We start from the raw sequence: 21,761 nt of genomic DNA on the forward strand, positions 1-21,761 counted from the left end.
CCTTTACAAAACTGCTTCATCCTAAGGAAATGACCTAAATCTCTGAGGAAAATATTTTTTCCAAATATTTATTTGTGGAAGATGGAAGAGATTCTACATTATAGCATAGATTTGAGGAAAATCTTTCTCGCTGGATTATAAGTAATTTTTACTTGAATCTTTAGATATATCTAATCACTATGCATAGTATTATTCCACCCTGGTTTTACATGGAAGACTGTGAGAGTATATGGAAACAAGAAGAGAATTTGGATTCATACTGTAAGGAGAGTCATAATATCTGGAAAAACCCAGGAAAGGAGATAAAATGCCAGGGCATGCTTTGGGTGGGCTGACTCATGACAAAAGGGCTCAATTAGAGGATCAAGTGGGAGGGGAGAAAGATCTACTGGCAGTACAACAAGGGAACATTGAAAACCTAGTAAGTTGTGGAGTTTCCCATTTGTCTGTTATGTTATTCACCTAGTAAAGCATATAGATCCAATAAAAATTAACTTTCAGTATTGTGTTTGATTTGCAAGATATGGGAGAGAAGTCCTTGTGTTCTTTTTGATGGGCTAAACTGAGTGGTTTATTTTAGAGGGAATTAGCTACATTGAGAGAATAGAAAAACATGAACAGACTCCTATGGGTTATTGATGAAGGAGTAGGGTCAACAGGAAGAGCAGGCCATGCTATATCACATGGTTTAAGGAGGGTTTAGCATAATCCTACTGGTTATAGAAATGTGAGCTGCAGTCAAAACAGGAGAATGAACATTGAAATAGGCTGTTTTTGATAGAATATTTTATTGAATATTATAGAAGTGAAAACTGGAAATATAAGAAATAGTCCATCATCATTCATATCAGTTTTTTTAATTTGATCACATAACAGTGGTGGTCTTTGAGAAACTAATTTACCGAAAAACTTGCTCCTAAATAAAATAAGAAAAAGCTCAGAAATTGTGAATCTCTCAGGTTAATACGACAGAAGTGATTACTATTTGAGGGCATATAAAAAAAAGTAAGTAAGTAGTGTAGTGTTTGTCCAAAATAACATCTTAGTTGGCTTGGAAGAAAGGAAATCTAGGGAAAATACTTCATGCCCTCCTAGAAAATGGAAGTAAAAAAATCACATTGTTATTCCTTATCTACTCAATACTTGCACAGCTATTTTGAAAAGAATTAGGTAGCAATGAAGAATAAATCAATGAAAAACCTTTTCAGGAATATAAACTCCATAAAATTCAAATTTACTTGAGTATGAGGAATTAAATACAACTTGCAAGAGAGACAAAACTTTTGGAGCAGTAATAAACATCTACTGTCAGTGACTATATATGTCTTATTTAATATATATTATTAAATATCTCTAAAGTACATTTTACCAAGAAATTATATGGCTTGTGAAATAATTCTTTTTCTTGTTTCAAAAAATAAACTACTTATTATTTAACCAGAGGGATGATGTTTAAAAATTAAATGTAACATTTTTTCTAAATTTTAACTTTCATCCACATATGGCAATAATATTGACCTATCAGAAGTCACACAAATGCTGACCATCCTGTGTGCCTAGACTTTGCTCCTTCCTTATTCCACCTCATAGAGTCAGTCCTTCTCTTCCTTAAAGGTGTAGCTCAAGCATCATCTTCTGCATAAAGTCTTTCTGAAATTCCCAATCTGCCTTGTGCTCTCCCTCCCAAACTACTTATCTCTCCCACTATAATGCAAGCTCTTTGTGAGTATGGATTATTTCATTTTTTTGTACCTGTATTCTCAATGCTTAGCATAGTGCCTGGAACATAATAAGTGCCTATCTTAATAAACACTTCGTTGATGGCTTTGTTCAGTGGTAGGGATGGATTTGTGGTGACTCATTCAGTTTCTGCTATTACCAATACCATTGCTTTATAGATAGCCATCAAATCATCTGCCCAGTCTGTGATAGCACATTTCTCTTTGTAAAGCTATCTGGCCTCTAGAGAAAATAATTGCATGAGCTTGGTATTACTTTTAGCAATTGTCTAACAAACTGAGCTTAGGATAATCCACATAGAACATTAATGTTTCTAATGAATGACTTACTAAACTTTCAACTATCCCACATTTTAGTCTTGAAACAGATTTGTTTTCTTCTTTCTTTCACAGTACTTTCTCCTCTCTGATTCCATATTATACTGATACCCAAGGTTTCAACTTTGGAATAATTTTAAGTTCTTTTTTCTACTCACCATCTCAGCAAATCCTACTGATGCTTTCTTCTTATTGCATTTCCTTAGTCACCATTTTAACATAGGTCTTCATGACCTCACTCTTATACTATTACAGTAGCCTTCTCTCTAATGTCCCCATCTCTTATAACCTCAACTCATCCTATAACCACATGCTTGAATAATCTTCCTAAAATGCTATTTTCATTAAATTGTTTATGGTTCAAGAAGCCTCAATGGGTCTCTCTCACCTTTTTGTCAAATCTCAACTCATCAATCTTACATTTGACAATCTTTGCCAAGTGACCATTTACTGGTTTATCAACTTCATTCCTTGTTACATTTTATAACAGACTCTGTGGTTTGTAAATCATCAGGTTGCTCAAATCCACATAACTTATTTTTTTCCTGCCTTCATCTGAGTATATCATTCTTTCCACTGAATTCCCTTCCATTTCCATCCCACTAATCTGTGTCACTCACATCACACATCCAAGAAGTTTTTTCTATTTGGAAGTGATAGTTACCCTATAATTTGCCCTCATTAGATACCATCCAGAGTACTGTGTTTGGGTCTAGGCACTACATTAGGAAGGATTTTGATAAACTAGAGAATATCCAGAAGAGAGAAGAGTGGTGAAGGTCATCAAGCTTATACTATGTGAAAATCAGTGGAAGAAACTGGTGAAATTTACCTTGGAAAAGAGAAGACTTAGGAAGGGAACACATCACATACTTTCTTCAATCATATGAAGGGTTGCCCTATGGAAGAGGGATTTGACTGATTCTCCTTGTCTCTTAAGGGTAGGACTAGGGTGAATGAGTAGAAATTACAGGGAGGTAGATTTCAGCTGGATGCAAAGAAAAAGCTTCCTGGTAATCCAAAGCTTCCCAAAATGACTCAAGAGGTGGTAGATTCTTTAGTAATGGAGATATTCAAGCACAGGCTAGAAATCACTTGCCAAGAAGTAATTTTCAGATACAGAATAGACTAGATGACTACTGAGATCCCTCTGAAATTATGTGATTTTGTGACCTCCCCCATCTGACCCTATTAATTTTTCTACTTGGCTTTATCTCATTACTTAGATATAAGGGCAGGATTTGTCTGGTATATTTGGGGGTGGGGGCAGGGAAGGCAATTAGGATTAAGTGATTTGCCCAAGTTCACAGAGTAAGTGTCTGAGGCCAGATTTGAACTTAGATCTTCCTGTCTCCACGGGTTGGTGCTCTATCCACTGTGCCACTTAGCTGGCATGTGTGTATGTATGTACATATGCATGTATTTTTAATAACACTCCCTCACTGCTCTTGTGGTGACAGTATAAAATCTACCCTAATTCTAGTGCACAATAGGTGACTCTGCCAAGTAGAACATTACTATATGGAAAAATTTTTGCTCTTAATATATATTAATAGTGTTGACTGAACTCATTTTTCAAATGTGTGATACATTACATTCAAAAGGTCAGAAGCAGAATATAAGGGGAATTATTTGTATTGATCATCTAAGTTTATATTAGAAGAGTGATTTTTGTGACATGGATCTGTGGGTCTTTTAATTGGACATGTCTCCAAGAAATGCCAAACTCTTCAAAATTACCCATGAGTAAATTGAATGTCACACTTCAAAATTGGATAGACAGCTCCCTTTTGAATAGTTTTCTTGATATGTCAAAGACCTATGACTTCCTTAGTGTGAGACACCAACTTCTGTAACTTATCTATAACTTAAGAGAACTATTTGAAGCTAAGAGGAATGTAATGACTTGCCTGTGGTCATATTAAGTCAAGTGCCAGAAGGAGGATTTGAACTTAGTATTCCTGACTATAAGCCTTCTACTGTCTTCTACCTGACATCACTTGTTTAGTCTTTAAAATTTGTAATGCAATATCACTGTTGAAATCTTAGTACATCCACCATGTTCACGTTTCAGTATGTAATTTTAGAATAATGCTCAAAACATACAATATTGGTGATTATTCTTGGTATTCTACTATGTGCCTGTGGAGAAGATGTTCAGGCACTATTCATCTAAAAAACTTTGAGCAACTTTAATCAAAATTTACAAGGAACCTGGCCTTTATTATCAGCATATTTAACTGTCTTCATACTTTAAACTTTTCAAAAAATTGTGTTTCCATAACAATTTAATCGAATCTCTTGTGATACTATTTTAACCATTGTAATCAGTGAAAGCATATAATTAAACCCCAATTGGGGCTTTTAAAAATATGTATGAACCACCACACTGTGAATGGTTTAAAAAATGTATGTATATGCTGGTGGTTTTCATCCCTTTTCTATCTTTCTAGCTGGCAGGTCTGGGAACCAGAGGTATGGCTATCCATGTAAGGTAGGAGATCATAAAATTATAGGATCATAGATTTAGAGCTGAAAAAGGCAAAAGAAATCATTGATTCAACCCCCTCATTTTATAATTGAGTAAACTGAGATACAGAGTAGTTAAGTACCTTCCCCAAGTTACAGAGCTAGTAAGTGTTTGAGGTGTGATTTAAACCCATGTCTTCCAGACCCCCTCCTCCCCAAGTCTAGCATTCTAGGTAGTAAACCAATTTGTCTTTAATAGTTTGGAAACTTTGGTGAATCTATAATATCATTAGTGAAGGTTTGGGTTTAGTTCAGATCATACTAAATAAAGTCCAAATTGAATGCATCTGCCAGTGCAGATGATCATAACCATGTGTTTCTATAAATCCTCCTTAAGTATCTTCCCAATGCACTAGAGGTCTTCTTCCTCTCCTTTTAATATTTTGCAGCTATAAGGGCAATGTTCAGACTGTCTATTTGCTATCCATAACTCTTGATGGATATGACCAGCCTTCTCATTTTCCTGTCATACATACCCTTGATGAAGGGTCTTCAGTTCAAGTGATATTAGTATTGATTGAAGGAACTTGAGATGTTTGGCCCAGAGAAAATATGATGTAGAAAATATGTGATAGCTCTTTTCTAATATTTGAAGGGCTGTTGTATGAAAGATATATTAGATTTATTCTGTTTGGCCCCAAAAGATAGACACTTTTGAAGAGAGAAATTTCATTTTAGCATATAGAAAAACTTCCTAACAATTAGACCTGTACAGGAGTAAAATGACCTGCCTTGAGAGGTAGTAAATTCTCCCTTCCAGAAGTCTTTATTCAAAGCCTCGGTCATCACTTTGTCAAAGAAGGGATGATCATTCAGGCATGAGTTGGATTAGATGACCTCTGAGGTACCTTCCAAATCTAAGAAGAATCTTAGATTATGCTATGTCTTTTATATATTCTTAAGCACAAATTCATAGAGGCAAGAAGTTGAAACGTACATGTAACCAACACGCATTTTTCTTTGCCCTGTGAGTCATTTGCCATTGTGGTTCCTGTGAATTTTGGTGTTCTATGATTTACAACCAAATAGTATCACTAGAAAAAGATTTTAATTTAAAAAATATGGGCTTTTGCATCAGGTGTCAGCTTTAATTCACTAAGAGCAAGGTTCAATTTCCCAAATATAATCTGGGTTTAGCTCTGTCTCTTCAGTTCTTGGTTGAGCTAATTATCCTTCTCAAGCACTAGTGATCGACTAACCTCTGCATTTTACATATGAGGACTAAGCTTAGGGAGGGGTTAAATGATTCGATCAGAGTCTGTGGCAGTATTTGAACCTAGCTTTTCCGAATCTAGCATTACCCATCTTGCTTCATAATACTTGGTTTCACATTCTCTCTGACATTGGTGAGTATATGTCTTCTTATTTGATGTTTAACTTACTGATACTAAACAGATCCTTGAACAAAGGCATGTCCGTGGTTGCTTTGGTCATGTAACCTTGTATAAGTCCTCACAAAATCTGCTTCTCATTATGGTAATTTGACAATAAGGATCAGTCAGACATATGCATAATCCGTTGCCATCTGATACCATATATACTTGTCCACAGGCAAAGATGATGCTTTTGACAATCGTGATTAGATCACACACTTTGAACTCTTTCAATAGTGCTTTTCTAGCAGATAGGCTTGCACTGAACCTTTTGAACTACATGCATATTCTGTTTCCCCCATTGACCAAGTACAAGTATTTGTAGACAACTGGTGAGGGAGATACACCCATATCATAGGCACATCCTCTTCTGCAAGGCTGCCATGTATGCTGCTTATTATGAATGATAATTTCTTTTCAGCCCATATTAGCTTCTGTATTAAATCAATAACCACTCTTGTCCTTGGCATAAAGTGGAGGGAGCAGGGTGGTAATGAGAATTAAGCATATTTACAACTTTAGAAAGTAAAATGATTGAAGTGTATGCATAGTGTACATTGTATAAAGCCTTTATATGTTACCCTACCTTGGAATCTGTTGCAGCATTAAAGTTACTTGTAGAAATAGGGATACTGTGTCAGGATTCTCTCAGTGACTGATGTCATAAATGGGGAAACAGGAGGTCAGGGAAAGAGGGTCTCTGGAAGTGTCCCCAAAGGATGTAGGGTAGCAAGAGGAGGAGAAAGAAAGCCAAAACAGTGAGAGTTGGGATTGTCCTTTGTCTAGAAGTGCAAAGTCAAGCACTCTATAAACTTTCTAATGGGTTTGCATGATGTCAAGATGGAAGATACCTCAAGACTCATCATTTTGACCTAGCATCATCCTTTATCCTTCTTCTTTCCAACTCCTTTACAAAGACTTCAGAGACCCCTTAGTCCATGGAATTAGTTACTCTTCAGATCCTGAGACAGTGTATCTATCTCTATGCTTATTATAATGCAGGGCCAGATTTTATTAGAGTTAACTTTTTTTAAATGCAAAAATACTCCACCCCGCCCTGAAACCTCATTCCCCCAAAAGACAACATAAAGATCTGTTATTTCTAAATTTGTGTCTTTGGGGATAAGGATGATCCTGGTTCATTCTACTTGAAAGCAAGACCTTTCATTTCATGGTATCTGTAGTTGTTTGAAAAATATACATTTGGGGGCAGCTAGGTGTCACGGTGAATTAGAGCACTGGCCCTGGAGAGTTCAAATTCGACCTCAGACACTTGATACACTTTCTAGCTTTGTGACCTTAGGCAAGTCAACCCCAATTGCTTGCCTTCCCCCTTCAAAAGAAAAAAAGAAAAATATACATTTAAAAAAAACTAGAGAATACAATGAATCTGTGATTAGATTTTACCTGGAGTGTAGAACATCTTTTGTACTTTGGCAGTATAACTTAGCTTTAGGGAAGGAGATTCATAGTTTTCTTGTTTTTAAGTAGGAATAGGCCCTGCTTGGAAAACAAGTGGGCATAAGTATAAATGATACCCTTAGTTTTTCAGCTCCTGTGTTGGCATGTGTGAACAAGATTGAGAGACAAATGATAAAAATCCATTGTATGAAAGTCCCAGATGTGGTCATTGTCAATGAGTCTTGCCTGATACTTTTTCTTTTGTTATGACTCATAAAGAAGCTAATTTGTGGCATAAGTATATCTTTTAACGAGTGGAAAGTGATTTATGTTAGTTGAGGCTGGTAAACATGCAGATCTACTCTTTGAAGTATTTGGATATCCTTGTGTTCTCTGGTTATTCTGAGATCATTCTACTCTTGATACTAACTCATTTAGGGCTCCTAGATAGAAATCACATATTCAGTTTCAGTGGAGTGATACTATCTTTAGGATCTAACAGTAGAGTGCAGTGTGATATAAGAAAAGGCATATGTTAGATTGAGGAGATAGACAAGTCCTCTTTTTTCTCAGTCTGTTAAATGGTTGCAAGGTAAGGTATACAAGAGAACTATTCACACTTATCTTACTTCAGGGTAGCCAGATGGCACAGTGAATAGAGCACAAGGCCTGGAACCAAATCCAGCCTCAGACATTTACTAGCTGTGTGAGCCTGGGCAAATTACTTAACCCTGTTTGCCTCAGTTTCCTCATCTGTAAAATGAGCTGGAAAGGGCATCACACTCCAGTACCTTTGCCAAGAAAACTCCAAGTGGGTTTATGAAGAGTCAGACATGCCTGAAACAATTGAATAACAACAACATCTTCAATGGAGTTCTAGATTTAGTGAGCGTGAAACCCTCAAGAAACACAGGTGAAAGGTAGGTTGCGCCACTCAGATCTCAGACTCTGTGTTGGAACCACATTCTCCACAGAGAATGGTGTCCTGATGAGTCAGGAAGCCTTGGCCCACTAAGGAGATGTTGCATTTTCCACATTTGAAACAGTCGCTGTGCCACTGTCGGTCTTGGAAAGAGATGTACTGGGGACTTCCGAGGGCTAGGAAGGAATTTAGAAGAAAAGACATTTTTCACATATAGGCAAGTAACATAAACCCAGTATGTCTACTTTTAAGCCCCATAATCTGTTCTAGAGAGGGATTCCTGAATTCACCATTTGCATTTGCAGACAAAGTTCTTGCACATTAGGTACAGAAAAAACAAATAGACAAACAGGAATGTAAACACCTTCCATATCCCTGATCCCCATATTCAAAGAGAAAATGACACTGAGAAAAGGTAAAAACAAATATAAAGTCATATAATAAAGCTTACTATTGGACCACAATGAAAATAAATGTCACTCTTGTGAACTGATGTAAAATAAAGTAAGCAGAACCCAGAAAAGACTTAAGCAATGCAAATAAAACAATTCTGCAGAATTCTAATCATCAAGCTTGTCTCTGAAGAAGAGACTAGGAGAGTGACTATAGTGGTACAATGTGGTACAGTGAAGGGAAAAAGCACTGGTTCTGCAGTAAGAGGACTTGGATTTGAACTTCCCCCCCTCTCCCGTATTACCTCTGAGGTGATGGACCAGTAAATATCCCCAAGACTCAGTATTCTTAACTGTAGAAAGAGGGGTTTGGACCAGAGGGCCTTTAAAGTCCCTTCCAGCTCTCCATCTGTGGTCCTACTCCCTTCTCTTCCATCACTGGAGAAGTGAGGTACTTATAAAGAAAATGGCATTGTGTGATATGTTGGTTGGTTTTGCTGCATTGCTTTCTATTTTTTCTATTCTATTCTGTTATAAGGGATGGCTCACTAAGTAGGGGAGGAAAGAGGAATATATTTAGAAATAGAAATGATATTAAAACAAAAGATACCAATAAAAATTAAAATTTTGTTTTAAAAATACCTCCTGATATTCTGTGTTTCCATATGTCTTTCCTGCATTGGCAGCCTTACTACATTCCTGATTGGCATTTTCTAGTAAAATACTGGTGATAACCAAGTTGTTGGTGGGAATGACTGGTGAGACCTGCTAAGGAGGGGACTCCAGGGGTGTGCTACCTAAACCCTGTTCTCCAGTGAATGATTGAATGCTGAATTTGCCCCACCCTCTCAACTTCAAGTTCATAGGACAGATGGATAAGGAGATAAAGTATACACAGCCACACTTCCACATGATCCTTTCCCTTTCCTAGCCTTGCCAAGGAATATCAATGAATTCAATTGCACTAACAAAGGGTGTATGGAAATGACTTAGAGGGATTATTGTGACTTTAAAGAGGGAGAGGAGCCTAGGGCATAGTCTTTGGTTGGTGAAAATCTTGTCTCCATATTGTGATCTACCCCGTCCTTCATTTGTATTTCACCAAATGATGAATATTGAGTATTATATTCAGAGGATAATAAATCTAGAATTAGAAGGTATCTGAGAGATCATCTGGTTGAATGGGAGAATGGTGATACCACCAACAGGGATGGGGGAGTTAGGAAGAAGGGAGCCTTTGGATAGGAAAGAATGAGTTCTGCCATGTTGAATTCATCTTACAGATTAACAAACTGAGGCCCAATTCTTAGAACTATAAAAGGAACCTTGGAAATCATCTTGTTCTATGCATATTCCTCAACAACATCCTCACAAATGATCATCCAACTTCTGCATGAAGATCTACTGTGGCATTTCCTTTTCCTTCAACTGAACCTCATGAGGCATTCTTGTGTTTAGGGGCAGAGTTAAGTGAGTGTTTCCAAATGTACCAGCTGAGATGCTTAGGTCATTGGAGTAATCTCTTCCATCTTTTAATAAGTGAAGAGGAAAAATAAGCACTCACAACAGGGTTATTGGGCATTCTGCTTTAGGAATAATTGTTGTTTGTTCTTCATTCTCCAAGAGGACCAATGACATCAAGGAAAGTGATATTTTGTCTTGTGAGTGATTTGGATTTAAGTGAGGTAGAGCTGTGCAAAGTCACTCTGTGACTCAAACCTCACTCTCTCCTCCAGAGCCATCTGGGTCCAGTGGCAAAACATAGATCAGAATGACTGAAGGTGACTCCAGATGCATTGGAAGACCTTGACCTCTTTAAGCTAAGGTCTTCCTTCTTTAAGTTTGTCTGACGCAACACCAATTCAGTGATTAAGATTAGGTAAGAGGGGCGGCCAGGTAGCACAGTGAGTAAGAGCACCAGCTCCAGTGTCAGGATGACCTGGGGATCGAATCCGGGTTCAGACACTTAGCACCCACCCAGAAACACCTGGTTGTGTAACCTTGAGCAAGTTACTTAACCCCAATTGCTTAGGGGTGGCCAGGTGGCTCAGTGAGTAAGAGCACTGGCTCCAGTGTCGGGATGACCTGGGGATCAAATCCAGGCGCAGATACTTAGCACCACACCCAGAAATAACTGGTCGTGTAACCTTGAGCAAGTTACTTAACCCCGATTACTTAAAAAAAAAAAAGATTCAGTAAGAAATGAGGCAAAGAATGGCTTCTTTCACCTACTCAAAAAAAAAAAATCAGTCTGGGAGGGGAAGACTCTCAGGGTTTCTGGCCAGAATAGAAACATTTTTTTTTTCACTTTGATTTATTCCATATTTTCATGTTTCTCAATTGTAACAATTTAGCCCCTTTTTGTTGTTGGAAGAACACTACACAAAAGGGTCATAAGATTGGATTCAAGCCCAGAGTCTACCATTTCCTAGCTGTGTGACTCCAAGCAAGTCAATGTCTGTTCTCTGTGCCTCAGTTTCCTCATCTGTCAAATGAGGAGTCTGGGAATAAACGAGATGATCTTTAATGTTTTTCCCAGCTCTGATGTTTTATGATTCTATGAAATATCCAACTGCCTATTGGACATCCGGAACTGGATGTCTCTTATACATCTTAAACTCAGCATGTGTTTATCTTCCTCTTCCCAAGCCCTCCTCCCTTTTCCTAACTAACTCCCTATTACTATCAACAGCACTACTATCCTCCCAGTCACCCAAGCCCAAAACCTAGGTGTCACTGTTAACATTTTCACTTCCCATAACTCTTTTCAATAGCAATGATGCATATTTGCATAATAGGGGACTGGTATTAAACACATTTATTTCTAGCGTTGAATTCTTACTTGATTTCTTTTGGTAAGCATTTCATATTTCATAGAGTTTATATAAAACTTTCTCCCTTTTCTTGAACTAGTTTTACGATTCTTTTTGTTGTTCTTGAGTTGTTTCATTTGAGTTGTTTTCAGTTGTGATGACTCTTCATGACTACATTTGGGGTTTTCTTGGCAAAGATACTAGAATGGTTTGCAATTTCCTTCTCCGGCTCATTTTACAGATGAAGAACTGAGGCAAACAGGTTAATTGACTCATCCAGGATCACACAGCTACTAAGTGTCTGAGGTCAGATTCGAACTCAGGAAGATGAGTCTTCCTGATTCTAAGCCCAATACTGTATATACTGTACCACCTAGCTGTGAAACTGTTTTTAAAAAATACTTTGCAATACCGAATGAAGCAAGGATAAATCAATTCTGTGCTGGTTGGTTCAATAAAGTTAAAAAAAAAACTCTAAAAAACAATGAATGTTGCCCTAGTGTGCTAATTCTACTCAAGTTATACACAAAAATACTCATCATCCTCAATCTCTTCAATGTTTCCATATGCAGCAGTATTTTTCAAGTTCATAAATAAACTTTATTCGTGTGGCAAAGAGACATCAAGGTAGTTCATCTCAAATTAAATTTGAACATTAAAACAGAAGCAGCTGGTAGCAGTGATTTAAAATAGGCCTGACCTAACTTGTAAAAGACTATCAAATTACTCAGTTCTCAGATTTTCATTTACTCTCTGGCAATAAGGCTTCTTTGTTGAAAGTGAGATCATCTATTAATTAGATACCATAAGAGAAAGATTTCCTTCTTGCTTGACAGACAAGTCAGACTTCATTTGAACAGAATACAATGGTATGGCATTAGTGATTCCTTTTGAAGAGACCACAATCTTTTAATTGTCTTTCTATAGAATTATAGAATGGGAGAGCTGCAAGGGATTAGAAATCACAGACTTACAGACTCATAGATTTAGAGCTGGGAATCCAGCACCCTCATTTGACAGATGAAGACACTGAGGCCCTGAGAGGTTAAGTGATTTAAGGTTACATAGGTAGTAAGTGGTAGAGAAAGGATTAGAATTTAGGTGTCCAGTCAGTGCTTTTCCTACCATACCACAATCTTTTTCTGTTGTTTCCTCGCTCTACGAAAATACAAAATGGTGGTACATTTTTGACAAGGGGAAAAATCACTTTTACATGAGTTTTTACCTTTTGAAGATAAATATAGGCTATAAAGCTCAGAATTCTTTATAGTACATTAATAGTTCAAACTACTTAAGGTTTTCAAGATGGGCTTCTTTATTCAGACAATTACATTTTATAGCTAAATGATTTTGTTTTCTTTTGCTTTGGTGTGAGATGAATTGACCATAAAATTTCCGTAGCTGGCTCAATCTCCCTTGTCTCTCTCTCTTTATTGTGTATTTGGAGGAAGACTGGCTTAGACAAGATAATCCCTGGAAGCTGCTTCTAGAATAATTATTTTTATAGCACTTTTTCTTAAGCATGTGAGGGTAGTTAAATGTATTGTTCCTGAATCCTCCTCACGCTCTTCTAACAAACTATCTAGTTGGATCAACTTTTGATTGTCTTAATGACAGAAAAAAAAAGGACTCAATGATTGGTGGACAATTCATTTAAACAAACTTAGCCCATGATTTTTATAGACCAAATTAAGAACTAATAGGATTTTTAGTGTCCCCAGGCAAATAAATGGAAACTTTGTTGTTGTTCAATTGTTTTACTCATTTCCAACTCTTCATGATCCCAATTGGAGTTTTCTTGGCAAAGATACTGGAGTGGTTTGTGATTTCCTTCTCCAGGTCACTTTACAAATAAGGAACTGAAGCAGAAAGGGTTAAGTGATTTGCCCAGGGTCATATTATCTAGTAAGTATGTGAGGCCAGATTTGAACTCATAAAGATAAATTGTCTTGATTCCAGGCCTGGCATTCTATCTGCTGCCCTTCCTAGCTTCTGCATGAAGCTTAGGGATGGGCCTATTTACTCTTACATGCAAGTACAAGGTGTAATTCCCCTTTTTAGTATAGATTAGTGGTAAACTGGGTAGTGAAATTAAAGGAGGCTAAACGCAGAGAAAAGTTAGTAGTTAGAACCTTCAGGATATGTCTTTAAAACTCCATTATGTAGTCTTTTAGCTTTCTCTATTCTTGGCCAGCTCAAACAATTTTTTTTTTTGAGAGAGCAAGATAGGGCAGTTGGTGTTAAGTGACTTGCTCAAGGTCACACGGCTAGTTTTTTTGTGTGTGTGTATGTATGTTAAGTGTCTGAGGCTGGGTTTGAACTCAGGTCCCCCTGACTCCAGGGCCAATGCTCTATTCACTGTGCCATCTAGCAGCCCCTCAAACAATTTATTAATCAAGCTACCTAAACAAAAAGGGATACAACTCCAGGCTCAGTATCTTCCTAGAGCAGAAATATTCCTAGGCTTTGGAGATTCCATTTTTTTTTTCAATTTCATTAAAGAGAGAATGTTGCAAAACCAACCAGGGAGCAAGTAGCACTGATCTTGGGTTCACACTTAAAGACCTTTCCCATGAGTTTCAGTAGATAGAGAGTACATTGATCTTGAGGTCAACAGGATGTGAACCACAGGGTATGTGATGTTGATAATTTATTACCTCAATTTGCTAAGAGCAAGCAGAATGCTGACTTCAAAAAAAAAAATATATATATATATACATATTTATATGTAGCCACACATATTTGTATATGTATGTATAATACATGTATTGCATAATGTATAATGTATCGCACATGTATATATAATATATTGCAGTGTATTACAACACAGAGAATTATTATGTATATATAAGTTCTGTTTTATTTTATATATTATTTATACATGAAAGTATGCATATATATACATATGTTTTACTGTGCCATAAATGCATACATTTATATATATATATATACATATGCACATACACATACATGCACATCCACAAACACTATATGGATGACTAATTTAAAAAAATAAGAATATAGTCAAATATACTTAATACTAGAGTTAAAATGAACATGATTTAACATTTATTTGGTAAGAGAGGCTAGTTCAGGCCTTGGACCCAACCACATGAAGATAGTTTCGCATTTTATGATATGTAAATATAAAAGATGTAAGGAGTTGGGCTGAATTTTTTTTGGACAATGATAAACTTTGAAAGTTGCTTTTTTAAAAATCCCCAAGATCACCTTGACTGGCAGTGAGGCATAGTGTGATTAAAGGCTGTAATGGGAATGTAAATTTTTAAGATCTTCCCTTTTCCTAGGCTAAAGTGCACCTGGAGCCTGGGGTGGGAGGCTTGTTTTTCAGTAGATACTTTTTGATTGGCCAGTGGGTCCAGAAAGTTGTTACATTCTCTGACCCAGGAGAAGGCTATATAAACCCTGATTTGAGGCTTTGCTTTGGGGCTCACTTTGAGAAGTGTTCTGTGATTTGATCAGATGAGAGCCCCCCAGCTTTGAAAAACCCAGATGTTGATTTGGTATGGATGTAATGGTTGGACAGTTTGGAAATCTGTCTACTTGATCTGTTTCTGTCTGTATACATTGAAGTTCGGGGTGCTGACCTTTTTCCCCTGAACTAGGTAAACATACATATTTGACTGATTAAAGTAAGCTTGTTAACCCATTTTGAGTTGCTTTCCTTTAACAGAGCAGATCTAAGAACCTGTGTTGGCAGACACCCTGGGGACGCTGGGGTGCTTGCTGATACAAAGGCCTATCCTCTGAGTTAGAATAGCCTCAGTTCAAGGGCCCATTGTTCACACACACACACATCCATTTTTTACTTTTTTTTTCATTTTATCCTAAAAAATGAGTGAAGAAAATAAAAATTCAGTTACTTGAACATTTAGGTTTTTTGGATTCCAAGTAAGTGACTAATTTTGCAGTTTTGCTTAATATTGTTTCAGTAGCCAAAAGAGTATGGCACTTGGATACAGAATTCCTTGCCAATTTGCCAATAATCAGGGAAAGTGATTTATGTTTTAACTAATATTATACATTATATATATATATGTTATAGAGATATGTCCAAAATCTATGTGAATATATAATTATATGTACATAAATTTTTAAGGGGATTATTTGCAATAGCGACTATGGTTTAATATACGAACTGGTTGTGTTATTTAATGTATCTTCTATACATGCCCAAATCATCTGTTTCTATTAACTTGAGTTCTGTGTGTCTTATTTCCAAACATTCAGGCTAATGATGATCATACATCATACTTGGGCTCTCAATTTATATGTACTTCTTTTATGTGTAACATGAGACTCTTAAGGAACTTTATTTTCTGCATTAGAACATTACCACATAATAGACCCAATAGGGCACACAGGTGCCTAGTCATTCGGATTAATGATGGTTGTAATGTGACTCCAGGGTCACCTTGCTGTAACTACCACAGATTCAGATGGAAAAAAAGTTACTAGTATTTTATTCTCATCATTTGATACATCTGTATATTTAGAAATAGCTGGAAAACTTTTGACTGATTTTTTTTTTCTTACCCAGATGTCTAAAGATTGTTAAACCATACTCAGGCTAAGAATTTTTAAAAAAATAAAGTACATGTCTTGGGGCCCATTGGACACTTCTATTTAGAGATCACAAGCAATCCAAATGATTCTTCCTTTTATAGTTTGAAGGGACTAACAGTAGCTATCTCCCTCCCCCCTCCAAAATGTACAAAGTAGATAATAAGTATACTAGTTAAGAAGGATTCTGCTGGCGGCAAGTTGTAGGGAGCTTATCAAGCATCTCTTGGAAAAATTTTAGGCATGCCTTCTTGAAGGTTTTGTCCCCTTCCAGTGTCCTCTAATAAGGTTTGAGGCTGGATATTAGCTGCTACATTGAGGCCTGAGATGATTCATATATTGATTCATATGTGTGTGTGTGTGTGTGTGGAGTGTGTATGTGTATATATGTATATACATATATGTGTGTATTTGTATTATGCAACACATGTATGTGTGTTTATGTATTATGTAAAAGTAACCTTCTCTCTACCTTTTCCAGTCCAAGGGAAGGTAGCACACAAGAATTATACATTCCTAGATTTAGACCTCCAAGAGATCTTAGAATCCATTCCACTCCTTCATTTTACATTCAGATGAGGAAACTGAACCCCAGACAAGTTTAGATTAGCAATGGCCTTCTTTCCCTTCTCAGGGGCAATGGTGGACTCCTAATTTTTCCTAATGCCCTTGAGACTGGAGGTGGAGGAAAAAAATACAGAGGTGTGGGGATTGTGTTTCTTTAATCACATGCCACCAAAAACCAGCGAATAAAATTGAGTATAATATACAAATATTAATCTGGGAAACTGCTGTAGCCTCCAGGAGCCTACTGTGTAGTAAAGGAGTAGGGATTAGGAATATACTTCTGCTACACTGCTAAAAGTGTCCATAAATTGCTTCCGAGATGAGTTGCAGCTTTGTGTGTATCTGAACAGGAGTCTCACAACCTGTGGTTCTCCTGGTCTATGATTAACATTTCAGCCAGGTCTCTGAGGGAAAGGTAATGTTTATTTTATTCATAGAAATCTATTTAAAATGGATCAATTTACCAATCTTGTGGGTTTCTGCCTAGTATTTAACTAAAACTCATTTCAAATGAACAGAGAGAAAATAGAAAACCATACTTGTTAGCAGGATTTTAATTTCTGGTTAATGAATGTCTAACCTATGTGACCCACATGATTGCCATATTGGATTATTCATATCAATACTTGCATTTAATTAAACCCTTACCTTTTGAAGGTCACGTATGTTTAGTAGACATTCATTTTAGATTCTCATTTATAAATACTACTTCTCCTCAGGCCTTACAAATTTTGCTCATTCCATCCATCCATCCATCCATCCATCTATCCATCCATCTATCCATCCATTCATTCATTCAACAAGCATTAAATGCCAGATATTATACTAACTGCTGGGATACAAAGGCAAAAAAGAAGCAGTTCCTGCCCTCAAGGAGCTTACTTTGTTATTAGAAGAGAAAAGACTTTATACAGATAAGTAAATACCAAAAATACACAAAGTAAATCCAAAAGCAGTTCCTAGAGTTGTTTGTGTAAGCCCTTAGCAAACAAGGGAATATGTTAGGCCTCTTGTTAACAGGGACATTTAACTGAACTAGGTATTCTAAAAGAATTCTGGAAAATAGTAGGATACAGCAGAAAGTGCTCCAATATAGAATCAGAAGACTTGGGTTCAAATTTTGCTACTGATACTTACTGTGTGACCTTGGACAAGTAACTTAACCTTTCTGGGTCTCAGTTCCCTTATCTATAAAATGAGGTAATTGACCTAGATGGCATCTAATGTCTCTCCTAGTTTGAAATCTAGGATCCTTTAGGACTTAGCTCAAATCCCATTTCATTTATGAAACACTCCCTAATATCTAGAGTTTACACCCATTTTTACCCTTTCTTGTATCCCAAGGGTTTAGCACAATAATTGACACTGAGGCAACTAATGGTACAGTGGATACAGCACCGGACCTGGAGTCAGGAAGACCCGAGTTCAAATGTGACCTCAAACACTAGCTGTGTAACCCTGGACAAGTTATTTAACCTCTGTTTGCCTCAGGTTCCTCAAATGTGAAATGATGATAATAATAAGAACCTGCCTTGGAGCAATCTTAAATGAAATGTTTATAAATAAATAAATTAATAAAACACAAAAAAGGAATTTAGTACATAGGCTCTATATAAATGCTTATTTCCTTCCCCGCTACATAATCAGCACTTAAATATTTTTTGACTGCTGACTCCTTAACTGCCATTCACTTCAATAGGCAACTATTATGGGCAAAATATTGTGTTAGGTCCCGAGAAGAAAAAGATAAAAAAGAAACAGTGCCTGCCCTTAAGAAGCTTATATTCTGCTAATTATTTTTTTCCCAACTAGTCTAAAAAGTTCTTGCAGGGAAAGACCCTATATTTCTGCTGGATGATTTGTTGTAATCAGTAAATACTTATGGAGGGCTAGACTGAAGCACTGCATAGTGAATATTATTAGGCTTTTCTGGTGTATAAAAAGCTCAGTTAACTTTTGCTTTTGTGTGCATCTCACTAAAGTGAAAACAGCCTCTCTGCGAAAGGGCCACAGAAATACAAGGGGAATCTTACCTGTGATGGGTTTGTCACAGGCCTCACACTTCTGGGCATAAAGGTCTGCAAAGCAGTCTTGGCAGTATGGATCATCGTCTCTGGAAACAAAACTTTCTCCAAACAACTTTTTCTTGCAGCCAGTGCACAAAAAGCAGTCTTTGTGCCAGGGTTGGTCATGGTAAGTCATTCCTCCAGTAATTATCACCTAAGTTAGGAAAGCAAAGCAGCTGAACCTGGGAACCTGGGTTGGATCAGGATGTTTTGCTACTTGCTGCTATGGACAAAGGGGCCATTCTAACACAGTGCCTGTACATAATTGGTGCTTATAGATATGCTTATTCCCTTCTGCTTTCTAGCCCAATTCAGTGCTGGCTCAGGCAATTATGTGGCCTAGTGGATAGAGTGCTGGGCTTGAAGTCATGAAGAGATGAGTTTTAGAATAAAGTAAAACGTGTACAGTGGGGAACAAAAGAAAACCTACAAGGAAGCAAAGAAAAGATGAACAACTTTCAGTATAATGTACAGTATTTAATATATAGGCTTTCTAGAAAAGAAAAGTTATTGCTATGTATTCTGAATCCTCTCCTATGGTCTGCTGTGGACATGACATGTTTTTTTTTAGGGGTGGCTAGGTGGCACAGTGGATAGAGCACCAGCCCTGTAGTCAGGAGAACCTGAGTTCAAATATGACCTCAGCCACTTGACACTTATTAGCTGTGTGAAAGTCACTTAACCCTGATTGCCTCACCAAAAAACCAACAACAATGAACACTTAGAATAACATGAACTCTTAGAGGCTATAGTAGGGCTATTAATTGGTCTAATTTCGATATTGATGTGTCTCAGGGAATAAGGAGGCCTGAACAGAGTGAGAGAGAGGGGGAAATGGCCAGTCAATGAAACAGAAAACACACAATTATGGATTAAGTTCCCGGTCTTATATGGATACAGTTCCTGGCACCCCAAAATAATTATAATAGTAACATCAAAGATCAATACAGTAAAGCACAATAAAACAAAGTTTGCCTGTATATTTATATCTAAATCTATTTATCCACCTATCTATCTATCTGTGTGTGTGTGTCTCTCTCTCTATCTATCATCTATCAGTAATCTGAAACTCTGAGGACAAAAATATATGACAATGTTTAGGGAAAATCTTTATCCTAGAAGGTATAATATTCACTCCTTTGATGGCTATCCTTTTGGTAATGAGTTATTTGTCTCTCAGCTAACATTAGGTGACAGAAATATTATTATGCCCATGGATGAGGAAAATAACCAGTGGGAAAAGATCTGAAACATGTGATACATTCAAATTCATTGAAGGCACTGTGTTGTTTAACCTGGAGAAAGGGACTTATGTTAACTGTCTTCACATATCCAAAGAGATGTCATGTAGCAGAGGGAGATTTCCTTGTCTTGGTCTCAGGAGGCAGAAGTAAAAGCAATGCATAGAAGGTACAAATAAAGAGGTATCGATGGCATGGAAGAAAAAAAAATAAAGAAGACATAGTTTTAATCCTACTTTACACATATACTAGTCTTGTGACCTAGGTAAGTTATGAAACCTCTTTCAGACTCAGTTTCCTCATGTATAAAATGAGCATAAAAATGCTCCTTTCATCACAGGGTTGTTAAGGGGATTACTGTGTACATGACATATTTTTTTTTTTTAGGGGCAGCTAGGTGGAGTCAGGAGGACCTGAGTTCAAATCTTTCACTGCAGAAATGCTAGTTATTATCTATTATTATTACTAATGTTATTGTATATATTTGCTATGGGCTCTTACCTTCCTTCAAAAACCCTAAACCAAGGGGGAAAAAGGCAAAACTTCTGAAATTACATATTTTCCCTTAAAATTCAATTAAGTTCAGCAAAGCCTGATAAAGCACCCACTATCTGCAACAAAGCAGTTCACAATCTGGTGAGCAGGTTAAAGCCAAAGTGGGGTATATCCAAATAACCATATATCATAATGTGACCCTTTGGCTAAGCTTTTAACCTCTCAGGCAACTCTCTAAGACTGTAAAGTTGAAGGGTAGATACCTCTCTGCACTGGAAGAAGTAATGTCTTAGTAGGAGCCGTCTGTATCAAGGAAATAATAGTTCTGATATGTTTTTCATTTGTTTATTTTTAGTTTTCAACATTCATTTCCACAAGATTCTGAGTAACAAATTTTCTCCCCCTCTTTCCCCTACCGCCCACCCCAAAATAGTGAGCCTACTGAATAACCCTTCCCCCAGTCTGCTCTATCTTCCCCAAACCCCCTCTAACTTTCTAGTAGGGCAAGATGGATTTCTATACCCCAGTGCCCGTATCTGATATATATTTTAAATGTGATAAATAGAGAATATCAAGCTAGTAGTTTGCAGGGGCATACTCTGGATTGAGCTCATATAAGCCTTACATGATACATGGAGCAATGTGGCCCCTGATATCTTAAAGCATTTAAAGGTTAAAAAAGACATTCCATGGATCCATTTCCTCTAGGTTTATGCTTCTTTAGAAAATAATTTCTGTTACAAGTTAGTTATAAGATTTATTTCCTTTTTTCTTTTGGAAAGTAAAGATATCAGAAAGAGAATAGTTAGATTTTTCCCTGGTTTAAAAAACCCCCACCAGCTTTAAAAGCTGCTCAGGATAAGTCAATGGGACTCATAATGGTAAAAAATAAAGTAATTTCCATGTGACCTTGGGCAAGTCACTTAACCCCAATTGCCCTCAAAAAAAAAAAAAAGCAAAAAGAAAGAAAGAAAGAAAGTAATTTAAAATGATTCTCACAGACTTCAAAAAAAGCTGGCTGCTTTGTTGCAGCCAAAGCAGAATTCAGGGGTTCTTTGATTTGTTCTAAACTAGCAAGCAAAGCTTAAAAGATTGTCAATTTGAATACAAGTAGAATTCATAGCAAATCAGGATCACTGAGCCGCCCCCCCCCCCCACACACACACATACACACACACATCCCAGAGGCTAATTAGGAAGAAGAAAGCCCGTAGCATTCAGAATGATTTGATTTGGATTCTCTCCCTTAGTGAGATGTAGAGAGGCCCAACATTAGGCGTACAATTTCTACCTTCTCATTTCTCAATTTGGTTTTGCCCCA

The 21,761-nt window shown here is 37.0% G+C and overlaps 1 protein-coding gene across 5 annotated transcripts in view; it reads right to left on the minus strand.

The window, feature by feature from the left end:
• Nucleotides 1-2,135: 2,135 nt before the first annotated feature.
• FHL5 (four and a half LIM domains 5) overlaps nt 2,136-21,761 on the minus strand; it is a 79,726-nt gene continuing 60,100 nt past the window's right edge. For all 5 annotated transcript variants that reach the window (XM_069077206.1, XM_069077204.1, XM_069077203.1 and 2 more), the window contains 2 exons: nt 18,672-18,858; nt 2,136-8,458 (listed from right to left, as the gene is read on the minus strand). In XM_069077206.1, coding sequence (XP_068933307.1) covers nt 8,295-8,458; nt 18,672-18,858 — 351 coding nt within the window. In that variant the 3' untranslated portion in view covers nt 2,136-8,294. The remainder of the gene's footprint in view (nt 8,459-18,671; nt 18,859-21,761) is intronic.

The sequence above is a fragment of the Petaurus breviceps genome, unplaced genomic scaffold (assembly GCF_028583685.1).
Source record: "Petaurus breviceps papuanus isolate PSGF00001 unplaced genomic scaffold, PetGlider_PUasm1.0 90977, whole genome shotgun sequence".
Taxonomy (NCBI): domain Eukaryota; kingdom Metazoa; phylum Chordata; class Mammalia; order Diprotodontia; family Petauridae; genus Petaurus; species Petaurus breviceps.